Source organism: Meriones unguiculatus, chromosome 6 (assembly GCF_030254825.1).
Source record: "Meriones unguiculatus strain TT.TT164.6M chromosome 6, Bangor_MerUng_6.1, whole genome shotgun sequence".
NCBI lineage: Eukaryota > Metazoa > Chordata > Mammalia > Rodentia > Muridae > Meriones > Meriones unguiculatus.
The window spans coordinates 72,894,309-72,913,183 of NC_083354.1; the positions used below are offsets into that span (position 1 = coordinate 72,894,309).

At 38.3% G+C, this 18,875-nt stretch overlaps 1 protein-coding gene across 3 annotated transcripts in view; it reads right to left on the reverse strand.

Moving 5' to 3' along the window:
• Bdp1 (B double prime 1, subunit of RNA polymerase III transcription initiation factor IIIB) overlaps positions 1-18,875 on the reverse strand; it is a 99,848-nt gene that overhangs the window by 58,540 nt on the left and 22,433 nt on the right. For all 3 annotated transcript variants that reach the window (XM_021661916.2, XM_021661917.2, XM_021661915.2), the window contains exons 8-14: positions 18,047-18,101; positions 12,390-12,530; positions 10,910-11,188; positions 6,988-7,126; positions 5,896-6,054; positions 2,794-2,953; positions 31-122 (exon numbers count right to left, since the gene is read on the reverse strand). In XM_021661916.2, coding sequence (XP_021517591.1) covers positions 31-122; positions 2,794-2,953; positions 5,896-6,054; positions 6,988-7,126; positions 10,910-11,188; positions 12,390-12,530; positions 18,047-18,101 — 1,025 coding nt within the window. The remainder of the gene's footprint in view (positions 1-30; positions 123-2,793; positions 2,954-5,895; positions 6,055-6,987; positions 7,127-10,909; positions 11,189-12,389; positions 12,531-18,046; positions 18,102-18,875) is intronic.

An 18,875-nucleotide genomic window follows, 5' to 3' on the forward strand; every position in this document is an offset into this window, starting at 1 on the left:
CCTGAGAGCCATTTCTTGCGAAGTACTTACTCAGACACAGCTTCAGCATTAGGGTTCTCTCTTTCTGTAATCTCTGCTCCAAAATTTTCAGATACATTCACTCTCTCCTTTTCCATGTGATTCTGTAAATGTAATTTTTTCACATTTGAGCTAATTACAATAAAACATTCCACTGAATGGGAATTAAACTAATCTTGAATGTTTTATGTTTATAAAGCATTTTTCTAAAAATTCTAAATTACTGATGAAAATATTATAAAACACATTGTTAGAAGGCCCCTGCCAATATGAAGAATCTTTAAAACATACATATTCTTTGACCACTAACATCATTTTAGAATGTAATAGTAACTGAAAAGATCAGATATGGTAGCATTTATCTTTAATATCAACCACTTGGGAGGCAGAGGCAGGCAGATCTCTCTGGGTTTGAGGCTAGTCTGGGCTACACAGAGAGTTTCAGGCAATCTAGAGTTATACACCTTGTCTCAAAAAAAAAAAAAAAAGAAAGAAAAGAAAAGAAATAGATAAGGAAAACAACTGAGGACTGAGGAGTCCAAAGGAAAAGAACTTTGCCACCAAGCCTCACAGCCTGATTTTAATCTCTAAGATACACATAACGGAAAGAGAAACCAACTCCCTGGCAAGCTATCCTCTGATCCCATCCCCACACAAACCATGTACTTTTCGAAAACTTAACTAAACTGAAAAATATGTAAGTACTAGAATGTTCACCACAGTATTATATAAAATGGCCTACATTGTTACCATAAGATTTCCAACAATGGAAGAATGGTTAAACAAATGCAGTTATACTACATTGCTAAAGTACTACTAAAAGATGTTTTCTAAAGATGTTTAGATAACACTGAAAAGAAATTTATAAATTTCAAGAACCTAAAGGCACAAAATTAATAAACCCTGAAAGGCACTGAATATATAGCTCAATGGGGAAGTGAGGCTGCCTCACAATCTGTCAAGGCTTGACACGAAGGGAAGAAAACAGAAACTTGGAAAGACAGATGTGAAAAGACTGGCTGCATGTAAATAATAAAATTACAAGTCATTTTTGTTCTGAATCTTAAATCAATCTGTAGTTCCAAATTTTCTACATAAAATCTGGGCCAGCACGATGGCTCAGTGAGTCAAAGAACACGCCACCAAACCTAATGACCTGAGGTTAATCCCCACGAACCTCAGAGAGTCAAGTCAGCAAGCTGTCCTCTAACCTACGTCTGCGTGTGCTGGGGCAGATAACTGTTTACAAAGTTCCAACTGTAGTAGATTATAGTGGTTTAACAATAAAAGGGTTACAGGACACAGCTCATGGAAACGCACTTGCCTACCATGTGCAAAGCCCTGGGTTTGAATCCCAGAACTGCCAAAGAAGCATACAAATAAAGAATGTATTTCCCCAGGGTCAAGACAAAGGTCAGTGATGTGGCACTCAGCAGCACTTGTGAGACTGAGTCCCATATACAATAATTCAGATATGAGAAGAAAAAAAGAAAAAAACCTAAACAGCATTTTAAGTGATTGGGAAAATACTTAAAACAATTTTGAGACTGTAATTCACAGAAATATAAATAAACAGGACCTATTTTTTTCTTTCTTCCCACACCCTCAGGGGGGGTAAACAGCTACTTCTCTTTAATCTGTTGCCTGTGATGGAAAATAGGACCTACTTTTAAAAAAGATTTATTTTACTATTTATCTATGTCTACTTGTGTGCCTGTGTGTGCGTGTGCCTGAGAAGGCCAGAGGTGAGACCGTCCTGGAACAAAAGGTTGGGAACTACCTGATGTGAGGGCTAGGAACAGAATCCAGGTCTTACTAAAGAGCAGCACTTGCTCTCAACTGCTGAGCCATCTCCCCAGCCTAGGAACATTTATTTAATGCAGATCATAGCATAGACTCTTTTAGCAATCCATAGTAAGAGCCATACAAATACTTTGAACAATACTTTGAACAATAATCACAACAATTTTTCTTTTCCACAAGAAAGCCCTACTTGCCATGAATGGTGGCACATCCCTTTAATTCCAACACTCAGGAGGCAGAGGGCAGAGGCAGTTCGATCTCTGTTCCAGGACAGCCTAGTCTTCACAATGATTTGATTTACAGGCCAACCAGGGCTATACAGTGAGACCCTGACTCAAAAATAATAAAACCACATTTACAAAATTATTTACTTACTAATTTAACAACAATTACAAAAAACAAACAAACAAAACCAAAAAACAAAAACCTGTGGCCAGTGAGACAGTGCTGGAAAGGAGGAGACCACTCATCAGCCATGCTAGCTTAACTGGAAAGCCTCAGACAAAAAAGAAAACCCATCTGAAAAAGCAAGCTAGATGGCTAAAGAGAAACAACACTGAAGCTGACCTTTGACCTCTACACACATGTGCACACCTATGTACCCACACATGCATGCAACACAAACATGAAATCTCATACACACAGGAAATATTGTGAATAACCATTTTATGCAATTAAAAAAGTGAGATGGGGGATGAAGGTCAGTGGTAGGATGTTTGCCTAGCATGAGCTAGGCATATTCCCTAATAGCAAACAAACATCAAATTTGTCATCACTGAATTTTTTTTCAAATGTTATAGCCCACATTCTAAAGTAAACACATGATACAAAGACTAATAAAAACAAATATAATTTTCAGTTTTTATGGTTTTCAATTGGTAACAATAGCTTGAAATTATAAGCTAAATATTTTACTTGTGATTACTTAGAAAATATTTCACATAAAAGATTATGTGAAAATAAGAGCCACACCTTTTCAGCTGAAGTTTCTGAAGATGAATTCTTGCTTCTTTCATCTTGTTTATCTTGTGAAACAACTGATTTCTTCCCAACTGCTCTGGACAGGTTAGGTTTAGGTCTCTGGAGCCGACTTCTTGATTCTGGTTTAACATTTTCTGCCTGTTCAGTCTCTCTTTAAAAAAAAAAAAAAGGCTTTTATTTACATTGCAACAACATGTAATCATGATTAAATGAAACTCTAAAAAGCTGGAAAAAAAGACAGCTGGAATTCAAAAGAGCTCCTTAAAGCTTACTGAGGATTAGAATAACAAGAACAACAACAAAAAGAAACCCTGAAAAATAGATTTATCCTATCTAATGTTAAAAATATAGCATCAACATTAGTAATTTAGATACACAGTGGTAGCAAAGGATGTATGAACAGGTAACTGAAACAAAATAGAAAGTGATACCAAAACAGATCAGAAAAGATCATGTCTCAAAATAGAAAAGTTGAAACACACAACACCGAATTTGTTTCTCGGTGCACACCTTTAAACTCAGATCTCAGAAGGAAGAGGCAGGTGTATCTCTCCAAGTCTGAGGCCAGCCTGAAACACACAACAAGTTCCAGGACAGCCAGGATTATATACCAAGACCCTGTCTCAAAACACTAAAATAACCATAACAGAAAAACTAAATTCTGATGGGAAAATTGTGTAAGGAATAAAATAGAGCTTGCTCCGTCCCTTGTACTGTGCTAATAATATAGTTCTAGTGGATCAAATATTTAAATGAAGACAATGCAAACAAGGAAAGTTACTTTATGAACTTAAGATGAAATAAATCTAAGATTTCATAAAAAGTAAAAAAAAAAAAATTAGAAATCTGGTAACATAAAAATCAAAACCTCAGGGCTATACAAAGATGGCTTATGGATTAAGCCATTTCCCATCAAGAGGCTGATCCCTTAAACTCATGACAGGACAGCACCAGCTCCCACAAACTTGTCCTCAGACCTTTACACGTGCCCTATGGAACATACGCACGCCCACACAGGCACACATAGATGCACATCCTTTACAGAAACACTTTCATTTTTGAAATCTTCACTTAAAAACACACTTGCAATCTGGCATAAGATCTTAAGTGTTGTTTGTATAAACAACGTACGTGGTCCTGTAGAGAACAAACAACACAAACTAGAATATAGTCACACAATGAAACACTATAAAGTTATAAAAATAATACTTTTACAGCCAAACAGTAGTGGCACACTCCTTTAATCCCAGTGCTCAGGAGGGAGAGGCAGGTGGATCTCTGAATTTGAGGCCAGCCTGGTATACAGAGAGAGTTCTAGGACAGCCAAAGCTACACAGAAAAACCCTGTCTGAAAAAACCAAAAGGAAAAAAGAAAACAGAAAGTAATTTTTACAGAAATGTATGGGGGTGGGGGAACCCTGCACATATGAGTATGCTACAATTAGGTTGTAAACATTTTTAAGAAACTTGTACTTGTTTCAACATACATTTAAGAAGTGTCTAAAAGAAGTAACACAGTCACTTGTTAAGATACAGAAAACAGGATGGAGGAGACTTTCCTCTGTGTCTTGTATTTTTTGATGTTTAACCAAACACATTTTATTTCAAAAATTAATCTTAGATTTTCTATTCTTAATATGGCATGCTTTACTGAAAATAAGCATGAGCTGAACAGGTTTTTCCTTTCATATACATGTGGTGTACATGTGTATTCATGTTTGTGTGTGGGTGTGGGTGGTTGAATAGGCCTGGCGTCTATTCTTGGTTGTCAACTTGACTACATTTGGAATTAACTAAAATCCAAATGGCTGCATATACCCTAGACAGAGTCTTTTCTTAAACAAAAAGAAACGGCCCACTTTTAATTTGGACCTTTGAGGTAGGAAGCTACACCTTTAATCCAGATCTTTAGAGATGGGGGAGGCACCTTAAATCAGGGCCGCACCTTTTCTGTGATAGCGTATATAAAGGACATGAAAAAATGAAGAGCTTGTGCTCACTGGCAAGTCCATTCCTTCACTGACATTAGAGTCTACTTCTTCAGGATTCCAGTATATACTAAAAATCAGCTGAGACATGTGGCCTTGTGGACTGAAGAACTACTGAATTCTTGATCCTTCCACAGATAGACAGCATTGTTGGAGACTAGCTAGATCACAGCCTGTAAGCAATTTTAATAAATTCCCTTTTTTATGTCTATCTATATATTATGTTCATGTATGCATTATGCATTTATTCATGCATGCATGTATATATGTATGTTCATCCCGTAAGCTCTGTTCCTGTGGAGAACCGTAACTAAGAAGAAACCCAAATCTGGTGTCAGGACTCTCCCTCAATCACTCTTCCCCCTTATTCTTTGAGGCAGGATCTCTCAATCAAACCTAGTGCTTGTTAGTTATGGGTAGGCTGTCAGGCCCACCCAGCATCCACCCCCCCTTTTTTTTGGAGACAGGGTTTCACTATGAAGACTAGGCTGTGGGCCTAGAAGTCAAAGATCCTCCTCCTTTCTTCTGCCTCCCAAGTGCTGGAATTAAAGGCATGTGCTACCATGGACAGCTACTTTTTCCTTACCCTAATAAAACAAAAAGTAAAAACTCCCAAGAGGGGAAAAAAAGAAAAAAAAAAAAGGGATTTTTTTTTTTTTTTTTTTGTGACAAGTGATTAAGAGACCAAAGTAAAATTACTAAGTGAGCTACACATTAAGAGTCCCTTCTACTCCCTAAATGTTATTTGAGAGCTTTCTCAAGGAGATGGAGAAATGCCTCTCAGCAGTTTTAAGAGCTCCTGGATTTGGTTCCCAGCACCACAGAGGACAGCTCATAACTGTCTCTAACTTAAATCCAAGAGGATCTGGCACACATGCACACATAAACATACACACACAGACCTACACATACACACACACACAATTTAAAATAATATATATCTTTTAAGAAAAAGTTATCAAAGGCTGAAGACACAGCTCAGCCTTTAATCCTAGAATACTTGACAGCATGTGTGAGGTCCTGGGTTTAATCTCAGAACCAGAAAAAAAAAGTTTCATAATCTTATCAACTGTTTGTGAGACGTCTTACTGTATGGAGTACTTACGGTGACTTGTTCTTCAGGTCTGGACTTCTCCCTTCTGTACAGGTACTTTCAGCACTTTCTCCTTCACAAGAGGCAGCCTTTCCAGCTCCCGACACAGGAAAATCTGCAACACTCGACTCTGAGGATTCACTTGCTAGTGACATGATGTCTTGTAGTTTACTAAGAAAGGGAAAAATGTATCAGGAGGAAAAGAATTCCGAGAAATAAATTTTCATAACACTAAAAGATACCGTGTGTGTATGTTTGTGTGTGCACATGTATATGGTGTGAAACCTCTTCTCACTGTTCAGAAAATAGCCACCTTGTGTTTTTTTTAGAGAGGGTCTTCATTGACCTGAGGCTCACCAACTAGTCTAGGAAGGCTGGTGAGCAAGTCCAAGGGAACTATCTCATCTCTGCTTCTCGTATACTGGGATTATCAGTATGTGCCACTCCACCTGGCTTTTTATATGGTGGTCCATGCCTGTAATCCCAGCACCTGGGAGGCTACAAAAGGTGGAGCTGTTTGTGTGCGTATCTGTGTTGAGCACACCAAGGAAACCTAGACCCTGCTGGGTTAGCCCAAGCTAACCCTCAATTTATAATCTTCCTTCCTTGGCATCCTTGGGGATGGGATTTTAGGTTTGCACAAGCACCCTGAGCCTGAACATAACATACCATGATTACAATAAGAAAATTAGCCAAGAGGCTGGAGAAGCAGCTTGGCAGTTAGGAGTAGATCCTGCTCTTGCAGGTCTCAGGCTCAGCTCCCAGCATCTCTATCAGGCAGTCACCATCAGCCATAATTCCAGTTCCGGGGACTCAAGAGTTCTGTACACACCTACACAATCATGTGCACATATCCAGACACACACACACACACACACACACACAAGTAAGTAATAAAACAAATCTTTCAAAATATTGATCAACACACAACAATCCCGGTTATTTAAGAGCTTAACAAAAAGGTTTGAAAATAAAAAAAAAAAAAAGTGAAGGAAAACAACAGAAAAAGAAGCATAAATCTACAATGACAGTTGGAGACTTAACACTCCTCTCTCAGGAATCAATAGAAGATGAAGATAAAGTCAGTTAAGAGGTGGAAAATACCATGGGGAAGAGATGGGCTCTGTTCTCGTCTCTGCCTTTTCACTGGATGCTAACCCTGTACCGTCATCTGTGTTCTGTGAAAAAGAGGGTATCGATTCCACGTTGCATTCACTTTCATTTTCCTCAGAAGGACATGTATCTAGGAACATAAAACAGATGATACTCCAAAACTTAGCAAAGATATCTATATTTTAACACATAAGGCATTTACATGTAACATCTGTCTTTTCCTACAAAATATTAATCCACTTAACAATTAAGATTCAGTTTTTTTCTTTTTCTTGGACATTCTGTTGTTATTCTAAGCCTTAGTGTCTAATGGCTGAGTGTCTCTCCAGCCCTCTTTTACTTTTAAAATTTAATTATTTATTATTATCATTTGTGTGCATGCATGTGAGTGTGCATGAGTGTCCACATGTCCTATCACATGCAAGTGGAAGTCAGAAGACAGCTCTGTGCAGCTGGTTCTCTCCCTTTACCTTTCAGGGTTTGGGGATTTAACACACAAGTTGTCAGAAGTGCATGGCAGGTTTCTTTTCCCAGGAAAGCTATCTTGCGCATACAAACAAGACACAAAATCAATACATGTAATAAAAAGTATTACGATTAACCCTGATAAAGAAGAACACCTGGCTCCCAACATCTCAGATGACTCACTGACAGTTACGATGGAAAAAGAGTTACAACTTAGAGCTAAGCTACTCTGCTTTCTGCGTGATACCTTTTTCTTTTGGCTGAGACGGCCTAATGTAACAGCCTGGCCTCACACTTACTAGGTAGACAAGGGCAATCTTGAATTTCTGAATCTATCAACCTTTATCTACCACCTAAGCGATGGCATTACAGGTATTTGCCACTTTACCCAGTTTTCTTTAATATATAATCTCTTTTAAAAAATAATTTTCACTTATTTATTCAAATACTGTGTGTGTGTGTGTGTGTGTGTGTGTGTGTGTAGTTGTTTTTCTCTTTGGCATCAACTTTAAGCACCTTTACCCTGGGCAGTATCACAGGCCTCTACATGTAATATTTCTTGTAATGGTAAACAACAAGAGAATAGTATTCTAATACTTATAAATGACACAATCATAAGCTGAGTATGGTGGTGCCCATCTTTTAACCCCTGCACTCAGGAGGCAGAGGCAGGTGGATCTCTAAACTCAAGGCCAGCCTTGAGTTTAGAGCTAGTTCTACGACAGCCACAGCTACACAGAGAAACACTACCTTGAAAAACATGAATGAATGAATGAATGAATGAATAGGTAAATGGGCAGAATAGATAACAGCAGACAGCCATAAGCAGCAAGCAAAAGCAAACGCAAGTAATCCCAGCTCTTAGACTGTAGAAGCAGGACAATCAGTGTAATCCCAGCACTCTGGGAGGCAGAGACAGGCAGATTACTGTGAGTTCGAGGACAGCTTGTCTACAAATCGAGTACAGAACAGCCACGGCTACACAGAGAAACCCTGTCTTAGGGGATGGGGAAGTTCAAGATCATATTCCATCTTGGGCTACATCAGACCCTATCTAAAAGAAAAAAAAAATTATATATAACTTCAACTACCAGGACTGATCTATTCAACTATTACTGACTTCCCTCTCTGGTGGCTAATTCTCATAGTGCTGGAAAGTGTTATATAGGCTACCAAGGAAGAAAGTCATTAACAAGTCTTTCCTAGTTATGAACCCTGCAAGCAACAGCAAATGAACTGACAAGGTAGGCCCAATGGTTAGGTTTATAGTCAGATTCACAGGAGTACTGGGGGTTGGTCTGATGCTTGTATATTGATGCTAATTACTGGCCCTCGAGATCTGGTTACTGCCTGGAAACACCTGATTAGCTGATTAAATGGTGTAAAACCTAAGCAGAACAAAATGGGGTAGTTGTGCCTAAGGTTCCCGGGCTTTGGGTTCAAGAGAGTCACGGAAAACAGGCAGATGAGAAGAGAAGAGGAAGGAGGAAGCCATGATGGGTTAGCATGGAGAAGAAACCACATGAGCCAGGAGGAAGGACTGTCTAGGAGCCTGTGTCTAGGGATGTCATAGGAGATAACCTATACTATCACTTTCCTAACTGGATATAGTATCAACTGCCTTCTAAGTATTTATCTTCACAGCTAAAAATTAGTGTAACTCTCAGTCCTCATCAGAGAAGTTTTAGCACAATCAATAGTAAGACTCAGAAGTGGTCGAAACGCAGAAAGTTACGTGACTGCTGAGTGTTCAGTCTTAAATGAACAACTAAATCACCAGCCCTATCACCCCCAAACTTGGGAAACATCATAGAGGTCATAGAAAGTTTCTAAGAACCAAAGGTTGAGGAAGACTGATGAATATCAGTCTTCTGGACTTATCGGGAGTATTCCACTTACAATCTATATTTACAAACACAAGATCAAGCCAGCCAACAATCCAGCATGGGGAGGGGAGTGACAAGAGCCCCCAGCCTCACCTAAAGAACTACTAGCATGTGATGGCTACTAGGGAAGGAACAGTTTTTTCACAGTTGTAGCCTCTGTAGGTTGCCTATGCTACAATGAATTAGCCCACGCCCATAAGGACACACCTATGAGCAACACTGACTCAGAAGCTTGTTTTGTTTATTTTTACTTTATTTTATTTTGGTGTTTTGTTTTGTTTTGCTTGTTTTTTTAAGGACATGAAGTTGGGAGGAAGATACACTGGGGAGGGTCTGGGAGGAGCTGAGGGGGAGTTGAGGGTTAGAAATGACCAAACTATATTCTATACATCTATAAAATTCTCAAGGAATAAAAATAGCATTATTTTTAAAAGAAAATAATAGTATTGGTAAAAACTAGATAAACTAACTGAAGGTTGTTCCAGTTTTTTTTCTTTGTTTGCTTTTTTTGTGGCAGAAGGCAGGCAGAGGAAATCCAGGGAGTAAACCCAGGGACTTGCACATGCTAAGCACATGCTCTGCACTGAGGAGTATCTCCAACCTTATTGTCTGCTTTAAGTATTCTTAAATCAAACTCTTACGACCCTAGACTCCTCCAGAGTTCTGTCTTATCTCTAAGCAACAGCTTCAATATATTTACATTCTAAAAGTACAAGAAGGAAAAGAAGAAACGCAAATTGTAGGCATAAGGTTATTCAAATGCTGATTTTGGTGCCTTTCATATCAGCTTGCAATCCTTGTTCTGAGAATCTCCTGTCTCAATGTTGTGTAAACACTGTTCCCCAATTGTCCCACTACATGCCAATAAAGCAGCTTACAGTCAATCAATGAGCAGGGGAAAAAATAGGACCGGACTTCTTGCCAGGAAGAGGAGGAGGAGTTAGAGGAGGGAGTAGGGGACTGAGCCACAGACTGAGGTCCAAGAGACATCAGGAGCAAGGAAAGCCATGAAGTGCAGGTATCTCTGGGATTTACGCTGGCAGAGAGCCAGATTAGCTTAAGAATAGAATAACAGCTTCAGAATAGAGTAACTCTTCAGTTATTGTCCTGTGAAGCTTGTTAAACAAATTACATAATAGAGTCTCAATTATTTGGGTGATAGCCATGTTAAGAAACTGAGAAACAAACACAATTTTATAAAAATAACTCTAAAAACAAATTCTACTAGCTCTTCTCAAAATTAAACAACCTACTGTAGGCTCAGAAGCATCCTATAAAGGTAGACCATAAAAAACCGAGCTTTATTAACAGACGCATGATTATCACTGATTGTTAATGGGAATACATGGGAAATACTACATCTTTGGAACAATCTGTAAAACATTCTCCCTTTTTCAGTTTCCTACAGTGATTTTTTTTCCTTAACTAAAAGTAAGGTGACAAGATATAATAGTACTGAGCATACAACCACTTAGGCATTAGCAACTATTATCATCCATAAACATAGCATCTGTTATACACATCACCAGCCATGTCGTTCCAAGAATGTGTTTGAAACTTACTCTTGTGTATTTCTGATTCAGGAGGGCTTGAATGAACAAGAACATTTCCTAAAAGATTTGTTGTTTCCTGCTTATTATTAGCTTCATCTTGGCTCCTCCTCTTCTCATGATTTTGTTCTTGCTCTAACATAACTTGTCCCAAATGCTGTCCTGATGAACTCGGTGATTGCTCTTCGTCGGCTGTCGGGGCATCCTTTTGAGATCTTTCTGGGTCTGAAATGTTAGTACTTACAGACTCATCTGGATCATCAGTCACTTCTTCACTAGTTACTTTTTTTGCTAAAAACAAGAGAAATTGTTTTAACTTACAAAAAACTTATTGAAAGAGATGACAAATACTTAGAAGTATATTCTGTCATGTTACTTTTGTGTAAAAAATTAAAGACAAAACTAAAACAGAAAACATCAGTGCATGGACCAGAGTATGGCTCAGTGGAAAATGGCATCCTTATTACCACAGACACAGTCATGGGTTAAACTCCCAGCAATGCCTCCCCCAACAAAAAAAAAGAATTCATACATGCAATTAGCAAAAATAAAGCAAGCTTTTACGTAGTAATGTATTAGGATTCAAAGTATAGTATATAAAAACTTCAAGTGGCAGAACTATATGCATATTTATGAGCTTACATTCTCATTTCATTTTTAAAAAATACATACACAGACCAGTATGTGCACAGGAAAGGGCTTGGTGTCAGTAATTCCTGGGGTGCCTGAAGAATTTACTTTGATAGTCAGATAGAACAAAGAGTTCTAGAATTGTATTTTTATATACTCTGGGGTTGTCTTGCTGTTCTTCAGACAAAGTCTGATACATCCCAGGTTGCTTCAAACTATGTAACTAGGTATGAATTTCTGATCCTCCTGCCTGAAACAAGGGTCTTTATCATTTTGTGGAGCAAGGGATCAAATTCAGGAAATCTTACGCATTTTTCACAAGTACTAAATTATATCCCCAGGCTGAAAACATCTTTTTTTCTTTTAAACGTGTGTGTGTGTGTGTGTGTGTGTGTGTGTGTGTGTGTGTATGCATAAACAATATATGAGTATCTGGGAAAACAGCATCAAATGCCATAGAGCTGGAGTTATAGGAAGATAAAAGCTACATCAACACAGTTGTTGGAAACGAAATTCCAGTCAGATATGAGAGCAACAAAGTACTTTTAACCTCTGAGCCATCTCTCCAGACCATTTCAAGCCTCTCTGCAAAGCACAAATTCATGCACACACACACTCATACATGCACACACACACTCATACATGTAACACACACACACAAAAAAAAAGCAAACAAAATCACTAAAAGGGAGTGTTGTTTTGGCCTAGATAACTAGCAAAGCAATAACAATAATAAATTGTTATTGATTCCCCCCAACTGTACATTCTGATAATCTCAATTACCTGAGTAACACCTAAACTGTTAATTCCTAAGAAGGCAATACTGCAAATTCACCATTAAATGAAATTGTATAATCAATACCTTTTATGTTTTTCCGTGGTTTGGAGGCCTTTTCCTTTAAACTCTGACATTTAGTAGATTTTTGTTTTCTTTTTTCTTCTTCAGCAAGAACTTTCTGAAGCAAATGAGCAAAAAAATCGAAGTCAAAAGGGCGTTTTTCCTCTGTTTAAAAAAAAAAGGAAAATTTTTAAGTTTTTTTATTTTTTTTAAAAAGAGCTTTCTAAAAAACAAAGTTTTCTAGTTTTCAAAGTATTACAACATCCAAAGCAAATAGACTTATTTATTAGACAGAGCATAAATAAATATATAAGCTTTCAAGTAATTAAAGAAAAAGGTAATTTAACAAATAAGGGCTAAGTGTATAAAAGCTCAGACACAGCACTTACATAGCATGGCCTTGGTTCAAGGCCCAGCATCAAAAAAATAAATCAAATTAAAATACTAGGTTGGTGAAAAAGGAACTGCTGTTTTAGATGGTTTTATGTCATTATAAACAGGTTCAAATACATCTTTCTGAATCAAGATAGAAGCCATTCCAATGAACACATTTTTTGCCAATTAAAACTAAGATGTTTTGTTTTATTATGTTTTTATTACTGTAGTGTAAAATCCATGCTTAGGATTCAATGAACTCTTGGGAAACATTTTCCTTATTTAAAATCAAAAAAATAAAAACAAAAAACAAAAACTTGTTGAGATACTTGAAGTGACAGTCAACTGGCAAGGGTTAGTTGAACATCATAAAGCAAATCTTTGTAGCCTGAACTGGGTATGGTGACACACACTTCTGATCCCAAAGGCAGCAGATCTCTATGTGTTTAAGGCAACCTTGGCCTGCATAGCAAGCTCCCAGATGAGAACCTGACTCAAAACAAATCTGTGAGCACACTTTGTTTAAGTTTCAACTTCTGAAGTATGTGTTGTGTGATATAAGGTCAGGCTCTGTGGAGAATCAGGCCCTTCCTGTTGACCAGTGCTGGTTCCACAGCTCATAGATTTGATGGGCGTATTTCTAAGCTGTTAATAGTTTCATCAAATTTCAGAAAGCTACGCATCTAGTGAGAGACCATCTATAGGGGGATTTTAATCCAGCAACACAGCTAGTCTGGCTGGAATACAGACACGTCCTTAGTATAAACCTTTAATCCCAAACAATGTAGGTATAAAGTTGGTTTGTAGATGGAAGTACCCATGTTTGAATGTGACATCTAATTGAGAGGCAGACAAAGTGACTAATCAGAGAAAGATGTAATGGAGTAAGATATGCCCAACTCTCATGAGAACAAAAGAGAGGCTACTTGAGAGAGTCTAGGGAGAGGAGGCAGTTTTATCAGGAGAGTTTTACAGAGAAAGGATAAAGAGAAAGCAAGCTAGATACAGGTGAAGACAGAGCGTGACAGAGAATGAGAAGGGGCCAGAAGATTAGAACAGATTACTAGGGTTACTTTGAGGCTAAGCAGAGCAAAAAGTCAGAAAACTGAGAAAAGCCAGGCTGAATCAGTCAGCTAGGAGAGGAGTTTGAGGCAGAACAGCTGAGTTGAACCACCCAGCCAGAGTTCAAAAAGAAGTAGAAAAGGTGAGTTTATTCAGTAGTAAGCCTCAGAGGCCGAAAACATTTGTACAGAGGCTAGAAGCTTCCAGGACTAGGCCAAAGTTATCAGACAGAGGCAGCAAATATCCAAGATAACAATTACCTCAGGTAAATAAAAGATAACATTTACAGTCTCCCTTTGGGAGTGGAGCTCAAATTTGACTTTGGGAAGTGCTCTGAAGCTTCTTCTCAGTCGGACCACTGTGCTGGTCACTGCTTAGTCGACTTACACTATCCACTTTTTATTACATATTGCAACACCACCCTTTTTCATGGCACAACACAACACAACACAGCTAAGAAATGGTACATTAGCTGGGAGGTGGCAACGCATGTCTTTAATCCCAGCACTCAGGAAGGCAGAGGCAGGTTGAGTTCAAGGCCAGCTGAGTCTACAGTGTATTCCAGCACAGCCAAGGCTACACAGAGAAACCCTGCTTCAAAAAAACAAAAAACAACAAAAAAGGTACATTGTGTATAGAATCAGAACAATAGTTCAAAATGATGACGAGCTTTTTCATGTTTGCAACTTACTTTAAATACCAAATGACCACTGAATGGTCTACACTGTTCTACAGCAACATCTGAACTGTAAAACGATCAGATTCACCAACTGCTCAGAGTTTGCTACATTCCTCGCCTTCAAGGCTCTCCTCTTCTATGTAAACCTTCTTGAACCATTATTGCAATAGCATATTCCTTAACAGTTCCTCGACCAAATGCACTGTTATGTTTGCAAATTTTCTCCATATACGTGATCCACTTTGAACTCAGGTAAGAAAACACTTGAGAGGCAGGAGAGCTGGCTCAATAGTTAGAGCACTGGCTTCCTGTGCTTGCTAGTTTTACATCAACTTGACACAAGCTGGGGTCATAGACAAGGAGAGAGACTCAACTAAGAAATTGCCTCCATATGGTCAGGCTGTAGGCAAGCCTGCATTCCTAGTGCATAAAAGAAGAGGACCCAGCCCACTGCAGGCGGGGACACCCCTGGGCTGGTGGTTTGGGTTCTATAGGAAAGCAGGATGAGCAAGCTATGAAGAGCAAGCCAGTAAGCAGCCCTGCTCCAAGACCTCCACATCAGCTCCTGCCACCTGTTCCTGTCGTGAGTGCCTGTCCTGACTTTGGTCAAGGATGAACAGTAATGTGAAAGCATAAGCCAAACAAACCCTGACGTAGCATTGGTCACGGTGTTTCATCACAGCAATAGGAGTCCTAACCAAGACACTGCTCTTCAAAGATTAAACTCCCAGCATCCTCAGGAGTTCTCAACTATGTGTAATTCCAGTTTCAGGGGATCTGACACCCACTTCTGTTCTCTGTAGGAACTGCATGCATAGGCTGCACCAACATGCACATAAAAATAAAATCTTAAAAAATTTTAAAAGAATATCTTGAATTCGCTTTTTGTCTAATATGGTTTCCATATGATAAACAGGCAATAAGTCATTAGTACAAGATCATAAAGGGAAAAATGTGCATTAAAAATGACACATAACTATATTTAAGAATGTATTCAATATAAAATGAAAATTTGACAATGTGAAAAACTTTGTACCATTCTAATAAATGGATCAAACTAATGATACAAATAAAATGAGTGAATTTAAAAAACGAAAGTAAAAGAAACCAGACAGCAAGCATTACATATTGTATGATTCAATGAATCAGATGATTTGAAAAAAGCTAAGCTAGTCCATAATGATTCACATGGACATAGCCATGTCCTTGGACTACCAAAGCAAAGGAACAGAGGAGCCTGTAAATTGATGAAAATATTGTGCGCATAACTCAGGGTGCTGGTTGCAAGGGGACATTCTTTGTTAAAATTAAAAGTATACTTTGAACTCTGTGTGTCAATTGTTTAAGTGGCAAGGGTTGGGCCAGGAGGTAATTAATTCAGGGAGAGCGCACACATTAGCTGGCACAAGAACCCAGGTGCAATTTCCAGCCCCTAAACATAACTGAAGATAAATAAGACATCCTCCAATGCCTTGTAATTACAACACACCCTCTTTATCACAACCACTTCACTAAGTATTCTTCTAAGCATCAATAAAATAGGAGGTAAATACAAAATGCAAAACAGTGCAGTGAAATCAGAACTACTGCCACTGTCAACTGTTTAACATTAGAACAACTGGTAAAGAAATCAGGAATGAATCTATAGAGAAATCTTTCCTTAGTTTACATCTAAACTCTGATAAATGCATAGAAAGATACAAATGCCTCAGGAAGAGGTACATACTAAATACTAATCTGTTCTGATTCTACACAACAATAAACTAGTACTCAAGGGAGCCCACAAAGAATCGTTAGGTGGTTCTAGAGGACTTAAACATCTAGGACCGTCTCAAAAACAAACAAACAAAAAAAATCCATAAAGGAAGCTGGAGAAATGGCTCAGAGTTTAGAGAACTTAAGAGTACTCACAGCTCTTACAGAAGACAGAGGTTCAGTTTCCAGCACCAACATGGTAGCTCACAACCATCCATAACCCCAGTTGTAAAGGATGCCATGCCCTCTTCTGACCTCCAGACACCATACACACATGTGGTGAATATACATGTATTCTTACATTCGTACACATAAAATATATCTTGAAAAGAAACGAAGTTTTTCTTTAATTTTCTACTTCAAAGGATAAAGTTTAGAAAGAAAAATAAAAATGAAATTTTCTGATGACATATTAGGCCCAGTAGAAAGTTTCTCTGTTTTTTCTTTTAATGGAAAAGTTCCTCTAGTCACAACATTTCAGCTCTTTCAGAAGCTATTCCTAAAAATACTTTCCCTGAAACACAGCACAACCCTGAGCATCAGCCCCATACATCTACCACAGTGTCTACTCATGAAGTAAACTCACACACTACACAGTCCCTAAACTACACATGACTAATTTCCCCTAAAATTACCAAAGACATTCTATTCTGAGCTCTGCATAGCAGTGTACAACTTTAATCTCAGAACTCGGGAACAGAGGCAGATGGATCTCTGCAAATTTGAGGCCTCCTAGTCTATATACCGAGTTCCAAGCAAGACAGGGCTAGGATAGGAGGGGGAGAGAAAATTTTCCTCTGGCAGTTAAGAGTACTTGTTGCAAGCTGGGCATGGTGGTACACATCTACAATCACAGCACTTGGGGAGGCAGAGGCAGGCAGATGTCTCTGAGTTCAAGGCCAGCCTGGTCTGCAAAGTGCTTCCACAACAGCCAAGATTACGCAGAGAAACCCCTGTCTTGAAACACAGTGCCCTTGGAGAAGGATGGACTGAGTTCCCAGACCAAACATAGCAGCTCACAAACACCATTAAATTCAGTTCCTCTTCTGTCTTCTGTCTTCTGTGGACACCATGGCACACATACATATATGCAAGCACTCAACATATACATGCACACAAAAATAAATCTTATAAAACATATTTTTAGACAGGCATGGTGGTGCACATCTTTAACCCCAGCACTTGAGGGGCAGGTGGAACTCTGAGTTTAAGTCAAGCATGGTATACGTAGAGAGATCTAGGACAGTCAGGGCTAGACAGTGAGTCCCTGTTTCAAAAGGAATTTTTTTATTTTATTTAGAAATAATTAAATTTAACACTAACACTAATTTCATGGCTTAATAAACACTGATACATTAATGATAAAATGCTGATAATTATTTGTTCATAAAAAAAAAGTACCTTCCAAAACACACAAAAAAATTTTAAACAGAAAATTTGTAGTCTTTCTGTAGACTTGCAAAAAGAAAAAAATAATTTTAATGAAGGCATTAACTAGAAGCTAGAAGGTTCCTACTGCTCTTTTAAAACAGATCTAAATTCAAATGTTGCCTGTTCATAAAGAACTTCACAGAGGACTTACATAAGCATGGAGACCCACTTCCTTTTTCCTCTCCTAAGAACTTAATCACTATCTGAAACTTGCTTATTAATATCCCTCACCACTTGAACTCAAAAGAGCAAAGGTGTTCACTCATATTTTTATGGCAATATGAAGACAAATCTAAACACACTAGAGCCAAAGACAAAGTACAGATCATTTTTCAAACTCTACAAATAATACTTTGTGAAGGAATGCTTTAATACTTACGGAATGCTTTGTCTATTCTCCATCCATTTGCTTTTTCTTCACGTTTAAATTTATTCTGTTAACAACAAAAAGATCTATAGTAATGTTCTTCCATTAAACAAGTATTATTTCTAATTACTGAGTATTAATGTGAAATGCTACAAAACATACTGTTCCCTATTAAATGGTGTATCTTTGCCAATAGGCTAAGTTACTTAAAGCTTTAGTTTCTTACAAATGAGGATTGCAGGCTAGAGAGATGGCTAGTAAGGATGCTGGCTGTGCTTCCAGGGATCTGGGTTCAATACCTAGCAGCCACATGGTGGCTCATGACCATCTATAACTCCATTACAGAGAATTATGGCCTCCTCAGGTACTGCACACACGTGACACAAATACATACATAGACACAGGCAAACACCCATACATACAAAATAATTAAAAAATTTAATGAGGACTGAGGAGCTGGCAAGACTGGTTCAGCGGGTAAAGGACAAGCTGCATCTGATCCTCAGAGCACGCTTGGTGGAAGGAAGAACTGACACACCCTGCAGCTGTCTTCTGGCCTTCAAATGAGCTTGTGTGGACACAAATGCACACATACGCACACACATACATTCTTCAATGAAGATGAAAATTTCACACAAATTTACCTGATATTATTTTTATTATAAAAACAGCAGAAACAAAAGGAAAGCTGGATTCACAGCACACACAAAGCAGTGTGTATGTAGGTACAAAGGCCAAGCCCGATAGCTTCATTTCAACATGCAGAACTGACGTAAGGTAAAAGGAGAGCTCCAACTCCCTCAAGTGATCCTACTACTTGCACAGACTCACTAGATGTAAG